Source organism: Bos indicus, chromosome 16 (assembly GCF_029378745.1).
Source record: "Bos indicus isolate NIAB-ARS_2022 breed Sahiwal x Tharparkar chromosome 16, NIAB-ARS_B.indTharparkar_mat_pri_1.0, whole genome shotgun sequence".
NCBI lineage: Eukaryota > Metazoa > Chordata > Mammalia > Artiodactyla > Bovidae > Bos > Bos indicus.
In genome coordinates this window covers 55962458-55972231 of record NC_091775.1, presented here as the reverse complement: position 1 = coordinate 55972231, position 9774 = coordinate 55962458, and the positions used below count along the sequence as shown (strand labels likewise).

The following is a 9774-nucleotide window of genomic DNA, read 5'->3' as shown; positions in this document are numbered from 1 at the left end:
AGCTTTAAGCCAACTTTTTCACTCTCGTCTTTCACTTTCATCAAGAGGCTTTTTAGTTCCTCTTCACTTTCTGCCATAAGGGTCGTGTCATCTGCATATGTGAGGTTATTGATAAAATATACAATAAAAATTAATAATTCTGGCCATCAATCCCTTTATTCCTTCACGTTGAAAGTACTTATAACTTTACATATAGAAAATATAAATGATATAGAAACAGAAAAACCTAAATTAACTAGTAAAGATACAGGCATTAAAAAAGCACTAACCAGAAATTTTTATGGTAAGTACTACCTTTATTTTAAAAAGTTATACATGCTAGAAAAAAGCATAAATGATACATGTAAACAATTATTTACCAAATACTTATATTTTTCCTTGTAAAGGTGCAAATGATCTTTAAATGTAAACACAAATGTTGCCAAACATTTCTGTAGTGAGGGGAGGGAGAAAAGATTATTCCTTTTGGTCGTGGTTAAAGTCTTATTCAAAGATTTTCCTGTAAAATACATTGAAAAAAACTGATCTATGAACACAATAACAAAAAAACTTAAACCACTGTAATATGTATCTTTTTTTCCTTAAAAATGTTAGCTTTTTACCAGAAAGTGCAATTTGAGAGTAGTAGTAACAGTGGCTTTATAGTATGAGGATAATGATATATAGTTTTTATAAAAGAACCAAGATTTTGTTAATAAAATGCCTCAAGTGACTTTACACTCGTTAGCGTACTATTAGACGAACTGAAGAATTCATCCCCTGGAAGGCTATGATTACAGGTAAGCCTCAGCTTCAGCAGGCCTGAGCATCAAGTGTAAATTGCATAACAGTATTCACTGCTGGGGAGAGGACATTTCTCCCTGCTGGTCCTTAGTAGCAATAAGAAATAGAAAGGAAAGTTGCTTCAGTCAGTAATGTTTTTGAGCAAAAACTCTTGCAGAGTTGCACATGATTCTTCCGGGGGGATTCTCAAGACAGTATAAGAATTGTACACTGTTTTGTAGAGGCACTGAGCAGAGCTCTAGATCTAGCAGAAACTCAATGAAAATATTTGAAAAAAAGACTTTAAATATAGCGGCAAACAAGTTTTATATGGAAGGAAACAAGATGTGAGCTTCCACTGATGAGAACTTTGGCATGTGAGTCCTGGTTTTATCGATTTAATATTCCTTTTGAATTATCCTAGTTAAATGAGATTTTTTTTTTGTTTTTTAGATTTTTCAAGTCTTCTGGTGCTTAGTGCAAGAATGATGGCTAACTAATACACTTTGTATTCCTATCTTTGTCATTGGTATGTCTCTGTAAGTAGTGGAGTCTTGTGGATGGAGTGCTTAGAACTGACAACTAGATCACATATAGCCCTCTTCCCTTATTGGTGGTTTCAAACTTAATATCTTAAAAATAAGGTTTTACTGCTTGAAATCTTTTTTTTTGTCTTTTTTTTCTTTTGATGGGAGGAAGGCTAAATCCAAAAACAGAAACAAAAAACCACCCCCCAACAACAAAAGTCCCATGATAAATTAAAACCGAAAATAAATATTTTTGTGCACAGAACCAAAAATTATTGTGCAAAGGTGGCATCTTGCAGGTGAAGTACTTTCACTGTATTTGTATTTCCACATGTTGAGGCACCGGCAAAGAATAAGATTTGTTTAGTGTTTTCTAGAGCTGTACAAAGCTCCAAAGTCAAAGCGCTCCAGAATACAGAGGAAGATATACATGACCGTCTTCTGTGTGTTCACCATATATGGGATTCACAATGTGTCATTTTTATAACTCCTACACCACCCCCAAGCCGACGGTAATTCATCCCACCGTACAATCTGCAAAGAAAGAAACACAATCAGATTTCCAATTGAAAAAAGCATTGTTTCTTCCATAACATAAATGTTAATAAAACATTTCTTTGTCTATCACAACTAATATTTTTAGCTTTGTACATCTCTTCCAAAGATTAGGAGCTGGAACTGAGCACTGGAAAGCAGCAGAATTATTTCAGACACTGACTAAATTCTCTGACTTACAGAATACTATTTTAAGAGAAGTGCCATATACACTTTTTGCCTTATAACTTTATTACTCTACATCTAGACTGAATAACAATTATGCAGTATCACATATTCTACATTTTTGTGGCTAATTTTGACCCTGGCTATAATATTTCCCCACCTACATTTTCCTTTTGCCTAACCTTTGGTTAGTTATTTTTATTCTTTTGTTCTGTATGGACTCTTAGAAGTCTTCTCAAAGCTTTATGGAACAAAACTGGATATGATTATAAAGAAAACTTTATAATCCCTCAACAATTGGTCCTTAAGAATTTCATGAATATCACTTGGTCAAATACTACAAACATATATTAGTAATAGTTGCTGAGAAACAAGTCCTTACGTAGGATCATGGTCAGAAAATGAGAAATAAATTTGGCTGTCTTCCCAAATTATGCTTACTGTTTTGTTCACCTTTGTATCCCTAGGGTCTAGAACATTCAGTAAACCTTTACTTCATGAAGGAGGTTGTGAAAATGAGAGGTAGAAGCAAAGAGTGTGACAATGTTAAAAGTCTGACTTTAGTATTGTGACCACTGAGCCCTGCAGAGCATGAGAGAGATGCAGAATCCAAAGAATGTCATTCAGGTATCTGTCAAAGTGGTTTTCCCAGGGATGAAAGAACCCAGTAAACCTATGAGTTAAATCTTATAAACTAATGGCAAAAACCTGGGTGGGTAGTTACCGGTTCTCAATTAGAAATACTTAGAATGCAGCCGGAATGGACTTCCAAGACTGTTCCCTTCTGGAATAGTGACTATAGAAGACGTCAGCTTATTTTGCATGGTCATGAAAAAGTCTTTGAGAGCTGCCTCAGATCTCATGTCCAGACTGTTATCTGTGGTTAATGTGCAACCTCAACTGCTGAGATGGTTACACAGACTTGTTTAGGCAAGTAAGTCCAACTTACTGAGAAAGAAACCTGCAAATGCTTCAGAGGTAAAACTATTTTCTTAGAAAAGCTAGTATGTAGAATAGATATTAGTATAAAGTACCTCAAACCCATACTCCTAATGTTTTATATTAAATTTGAGAATTAACTATATATTAGACCTTTTAAGATCTTGTAGTGTTTTAAGAGATTTTGGAATATTAAAGCATCTATCAGATTAGTTTTGTGAATGAAGAAAAACTGCATGACTGAACAAAGATTTAGACTTCAGATTTTAAGTTGAAAGGTTTAAGAGAATTTTGCTAAATTTGTATACATTTTTGAATATTTAAAATAAATTCAAGAGTTACCTGATGATGTGAATTTGTAAGAACTACTTAAGTAGTTGGGAAGGATTTGTTAAGACAACTGACGATTTAAAAGCAAAGTCAAGTCAGACCTATAAATACAGTTTAGCTTAGTTAAACTCTCCTAAGATGTAGCCTCTTCTCTAAAAGTGACTGTTAAAATTTGCCAGACTTTAAAATAGAATAATAACATATTTAAGTATTTTTAAAACTCAAGGAAAAATATCAGTTTTAAAATGAAATATTTTTTAAACAGTAACTGCAGTTTGTTTTTCTGGGCATAAAAACTGCAATGACAGATTGGGAGACAAAGGTCCAGGTTCTAATTCTAACGTTCACTAACTTGCTTAGGCAGCTCATTTTATTTCTCAGTGCCTTAGTTTCCTGAGCTTCAGCTGGAAGCTGGTGTGGCTAGCAAGGAGATTGTTTTTTTCTGTCTTTGCTATCTCTAATTTTAAAACTGAACAGTTACCAAAGAGAGGGATTTTGTATGATATCAGCCCCTTTAGAGCAATGAGGTCAAAATAAGCCATCGGATGTGGGTAACTTTGAGTCCTTTTCAACATATTGCCAGAGGTAATTCAATGTACTGACCATCCTGAATTTGATGGTCATAGACTATTATCTCAAGCCCATGAATTTCAGGTCAGCAGTGAGGTGATTTGAACATAGCTTAAAAGTTACCTCCATGTATTGGCATCAGGATCAAAAACTTCAATTGTCTTCAAGTACGTTGTGCCATCAAAGCCTCCTACAGCCATAAGCTGTCCATTCACTACTGCCAGGCCAACCTACGGGACCAAAACATGGTGGCTGCTGCAGAAGCTAGAGAATCACTATGAAATTTAGACTGGTTTCTAGATAAATCTCTTTAATAAAAGATAAGTCTTTATGCCCTTACATTCTGGTTTACTTGAACACAGAAAGAAAAAATTAATCACAAAAGTTATTTAATTATGAGAACTATAAAATTATATACCCAACTAGAATATTTACACAGAGTTGAAAACATTTATTTCTTGAATGTTAGGTAAAACATTCACTGGGAGTGAGCAAGAACCTCCAAACTGCTCTCAGTTCTTTTAGTATTTGCCTGTTCTGATCCACTACCTAAGTTGTCAATAAAATTCTCTTTTGAAAGATAAATTTAAAGTCCTTATTATGTCAGGACCTTCAGAAATCGATACTTTCCTTCCTTTTAACCTCACTTTCTAATGTAATCTATGTTGCATTAATATCAGAGTAGTTGCTAGTCCCAGAAAATAACATACTTTTTAAATGCCTCCATACTTTTGCATGTGTTGTTCCCTGATATTTTCTGTCCCTCTTCTATAAAGTCTTACTCTTCTTTCAAGGTACTTTACGTGTAACTTACTCTGGTAAGTCTCTTCCCTGTTCCAAAGTGTTAAGCATACTCTCCCACGTTCTCCTATAACGCACATGCCGCTAGTAGAGGATTTGTCTTCTGTGTTATTTAGTCAGTAAGTTGTGTCTGACTCTTTTGTGACCTTATGGACTGTGGCCCTCCAGGCTCTTCTCTCCTTTGGATTTCCCAGCCATGAATACTGGAGTGGGTTGCCATTTCTTTACTCAGGGTATCTTCTGAACCCAGGGATCAAACCTATGTCTCCTGCGTTGCAGAGAGATTCTTTACCACTGAGCCACCAGGGAAACCTTAGTTAGCTGTAAACACTTTAATTTCCTTTACTAAATTGGGAACTCTTTGAGGATAGGAATCAAGTTATACTGAACAAAAGTTCAGTCACTGAACTGTGTTGGACTCTTTGTGACCCCATGGACTGCAGTATGCCAGGCTTCCCTGTCCATCACCAACTCCTAGAGCTTGCTCAAACTCACGTCCATCGAGTCAGTGATGCCATCCAACCATCTCATCCTCTGTTGTCCCCTTCTCCTCCAGCCTTCAATCTTTCCCAGCATCAGGGTCAGCTCTTCACATCAGGTACCCAAAGTATTGGAGCTTCAGTTTCAGCATCAGTCCTTCCAATGAATATTTAGATTGATTTCCTTTAGGATTAACTGGTTTGATCTCCTTGCAGTCCAAGGGATTCTCAAGAGTCTTCTCCAATGCCACAGTTCAAAAGGATCAATTTTCCAGTGCTCAGCTTTCTTTATGGTCTAACTCTCACATCCATACATGACTACTGAAAAAACCATAGCTTTGACTAGATGGACCTTTGTCGGCAAAGTAATGTCTCTGCTTTTTAATATGCTGTCTAGGTTGGTCATAGCTTTTCTTCCAAGGAGCAAGCAACTTTTAATTTCATGGCTGCAGTCACCATCTGGAGCCCAAGAAGATAAAGTCTGTCACTGTTTCCATTGTTTCCCAATCTATCCGCCATGAAGTGATGAGACTGGATGCCATGATCTTCGTTTTTTGAATGTTGAGTTTTAAGCCAGCTTTTTCACTCTCCTCTTTCACCTTCTTCAAGAAGCTCTTAAGTTCCTCTTTGCTTTCTGCCATAAGGGTGATGTCATCTGCATAATTCAGGTTATTGATATTTCTCCTGGAAATCTTGATTCCAGCTTGTACATCATCCAGCCCAGCATTTTGCATGATGTACTCTGCATGTAAGTTAAATAAGTAGGGTGACAACACACAGCCTTGACGTACTCCTTTCCCAAGTTTGAACCAGTCTGTTCCATGTCCGGTTCTAACTATTGCTTCTTGACCTGCATACATGTTTCACAGGAGGCAGATAAAGTGGTCTGGTACTCTCATCTCTTGAAGAATTTTCCACAGTTTGTTGTGATCACACAGTCAATGAAGCAGAAGTAGATGTTTTTCTGGAATTCTCTTGCTCTTTCTATGATCCAACAGATCCTTGCTATTTGATCTCTGGTTCCTCTGCTTTTTCTAAATCCAGCTTGAACTTCTGGAAGTTCACGGTTCATGTACTGTTGAAACCTAGCTTGGAGAATTCTGAGCATTACTTTACTAGTGTGTGAGATGAGTGCAATTAATTGTGCAGTAGTTTGAACATTCTTTGGCACTGCCTTTCTTTGGGATGGAATGAAAATTGACCTTTTCCAGCACATAGTAAGCACCTGATAAAGAAAAGTGAAGTCGCTCAGTCATGTTCAACTCTTTGTGACTGCATGGACTGTAGTCTACCAGGCTCCTCTGTCCATGGGATTTTCGACGCAAGAATACTGGAGTGGGTTGCCATTTCCTTCTCCAGGAGATCTTCCCAACCCAGGGATTAGAACCCCGGCCTCCCGCATTGTAGGCAGACGCTTTACCGTCTGAGGCACCAGGGAAGTACTTGATAAGTATTGGCTAAATGAGTGGATATATAATCAACACAATGTAGCAGTGAAAACAATAGGAACATGACAAAGAAGCTGCTGTTGACACTAATAAAGAGCCACAGGCATGTGAATGCTTTGACGAGCTGATGCCCACTGGTGGTGGTCTTGGATCTCTGCAAACCAGAATTCACTCCCTTTTATCAGATTATGAAATTGTTAGCTAAAGCTGGGTTATCCCACCTGTTATCCTGCATTGATGAGCTCCTGTTGGGATCAATGGTTTATTGGTTAAATCTCCTAGAATGGATAACTTCTACACTTCACTCTGGAAGTTTCTTGTAGTTACAGGTCATTGTTCATGGTCTAGACCACGACACAGGTCATCTATACTATAGATGGGATGGACTCAAACCAGTCTGTGTAGACTGGTGGTGGGGCCAGATGTGTTTCTGCCTAAACATTCAATTGGTATGTCAACTACTTAGAATATCACCTAGAAACACTAGGTAGGAATATTTACCTTCATTGGGTATAGATGAACCCATATATCTGATAGATATCAATGAACATGAGTAAAATTAGGAAACGTAGTAGATAGACAGGGAGATGGCTTTCAAAGAAGCAACTGATTATAAGATAAAACATAAGATGCAAATTGTTACATATAGAATGGATAAACCACAAGGTCCTACTGTATAGCACAGGGAACTATATTCAGTAGTCTGGGATAAACCATAATGGAAAAGAGTATTAAGAATATAACTATACACTTTGCTATACAGCAGAAATAAACAATGTAAATCAACTATATTTCAATAAAAATAAATCATAAAAAGGAATTCTCTAAGTAAAGATATGATTGGATATGTTACGTATCTTCTTGGGATAACAGTAATCAAAAGAAATTAACATTTTTTTTTCCAGTACAAAAGTAATAGGGGTTGTTCTGCATCCAGAGTGCATCCCCTCTGTGCCCCTTGTATTATATTTTACAGATCAGACTTCTTCTGCACAGCCCTCCCTCTTTTGGTGCTTGCTTTTCAGTTTCCAGTAGCCAGGCACTTACTCCACTACGGCGGGATGTCATAGCCACCACCGGAGACCACTGGTTAGTTCTGGGGTTGTATCTCTCAGCACTGCTAAGCTCTGTAGTGTCATCTCTGCCTCCTACGGCATAGATCATATCCTGATACACTGCACAGCCTAGGTGTTTCCTCCGGGTCCCCATAGGGGCTATGGTGTGCCATCTGTTTTCCTGAGGATTATAACGCTCCACTGCAGGGAAAAGAAAAGCCAGTAAGTGACTGTTCAATCATTTCCTCCCACCTCTAGTTTTCTTCATAGCTACTCTGCTTTTTGATAACATGTTTTTTTTTTTTTTTTTTCCAATAAGCAGTCTGATTTTTGCTTTTGAGAAAGACTCATCTACCTTTGGACAATACCACTATACTCTCATCAGGGACTGATTTCTTTTAGGTATGGTTGGTGGAAAGGACATGTGTTGGAGTCAAAGTACCTAGTTCTAAGCTAGGTGACTTGTGGCATCTCTTTGTATGTTTAAATGAGAGGATAGCTATAAAATGGTTTATAGTAATAAGTTTCTCTCTCTAGCATTTATATAATGTTAGTTTATATAGCATTATATAAATGCTATAAATTCCCAGTAACTTGTGAAATTAAGGGAGAAAGAAATACTTTAGAAATACACCAGTAGACTATGGCTGCAGAAGACCTGATGAACAGCTATGAGTTGCACTCTCCTAGTGGAAAAATAATTTTCTTAATAAATTATAGGATAACATGGACATCTTATACTTTTTGTGAGGGGACTCTCCTAAGAAAAATGTGTTGATTTGGGGGAACCAGACTGACTTTGGAAGGGACTAACCTGTGTTGAGTGGAGATGTCCCATCAGAGCCACCTACAGCATATAAGAACCCTCCTAACACAGCCACAGCTACACCTAGTCTTCTGGTACTCATAGAAGCCACCCGAGTCCACTTGTTCTCCTTTGGATCATACCTGCAGTAAGAGAAACCAAAGACTGCACGCATGTTTTTGTTAAGTGAAGCTGTTTCCATAAGGTATGAAATCATGCTAAAGATATGTTAGATATATAGATTTGCTATGGTCCAGTGTACAGTGATTATCTAACATATTTTCCATTGTTATTAGTATTCTGACTTATGATGCTGTGGCTAGAAATCTGAAAACTACATTTCTCCTTTGCTAAGGTGGCTCTCTACTAGATTTTGCCAAAAGGAAAGACTAGACACTTTCTGTTTGTTTGCCAACCCTGTAGATATTGTCTCAGCAATGGCCCTTCACTCTGGCTGTCACAGTTAATTTCAGCTTCTAGACTTTTTCTCGGAGAAGGCAATGGCACCCCACTTTAGTACTCTTGCCTGGAAAATCCCATGGATGGAGAAGCCTGGTGGGCTACAGTTCATGGGGTCGCACAGAGTCGGACACGACTGAGCTATTTCACTTTCACTTTTCATTTTCATGCACTGGAGAAGGAAATGGCAACCCACTCCAGTGTTCTTGCCTGGAGAATCCCAGGGACGGGGGAACCTGGTGGGCTGCCGTCTGTGGGGTTGCACAGTCGGATACGACTGAAGCGACAGCAGCAGCAGCAGCAGCTTTTTCTGGCACTTCCAAAGCTAAGCCTTGTTGGAAGTTTTAGTCACAGCTCTGAGAAGCAGTTCCAGAGTTCCTGAGATAACAGTACCAGTACTCCAGTTATCTACCACTGTGTAACAAACCACCCCAAACTCAGTGACTTTCCACACTAACCATATGTTTCCATGAATCAGGAATTTAGGAAGGGCTTCACAAGGAAGTCTCTTCAATAAGTGGTACTGAGAAAACTTGAACACCTACATGTAAAAGACGGAAATTTGAACACAACCTAACACTATACCCCAAAATAAAATGGATTAAAGACCTAAATGTAAAACCAGATACTATAAAATTCTTGTAGGAAAACATACAGGCAGAACACACTGATATAAATTGCAGTAAGATCTTTTTTGATCCACCTCCTAGAGTAATGAAAATATAAACAAAAATCAACAAATGAGACCTAAACAAACTCAAAAGCAAAGGAAACCATAAACAAAATGAAAAGACAACCCTCAGAATGGGGGAAAATACTTGAAAATGAAGCAACTGACAAGGGATTAATCTCCAAAATATACAAACAGCTCCCTGCAGC

At 37.8% G+C, this 9774-nt stretch overlaps 1 protein-coding gene across 6 annotated transcripts in view; it reads right to left on the bottom strand.

Moving 5' to 3' along the window:
* Positions 1–275: 275 nt before the first annotated feature.
* Positions 276–9774, bottom strand: part of KLHL20 (kelch like family member 20) — a 71226-nt gene continuing 61727 nt past the window's right edge. For all 6 annotated transcript variants that reach the window (XM_070768897.1, XM_070768895.1, XM_019976285.2 and 3 more), the window contains 4 exons: positions 8446–8579; positions 7624–7832; positions 3972–4078; positions 276–1823 (listed from right to left, as the gene is read on the bottom strand). In XM_070768897.1, the coding sequence (XP_070624998.1) occupies positions 1739–1823; positions 3972–4078; positions 7624–7832; positions 8446–8579 (535 nt within the window). In that variant the 3' untranslated portion in view covers positions 276–1738. The remainder of the gene's footprint in view (positions 1824–3971; positions 4079–7623; positions 7833–8445; positions 8580–9774) is intronic.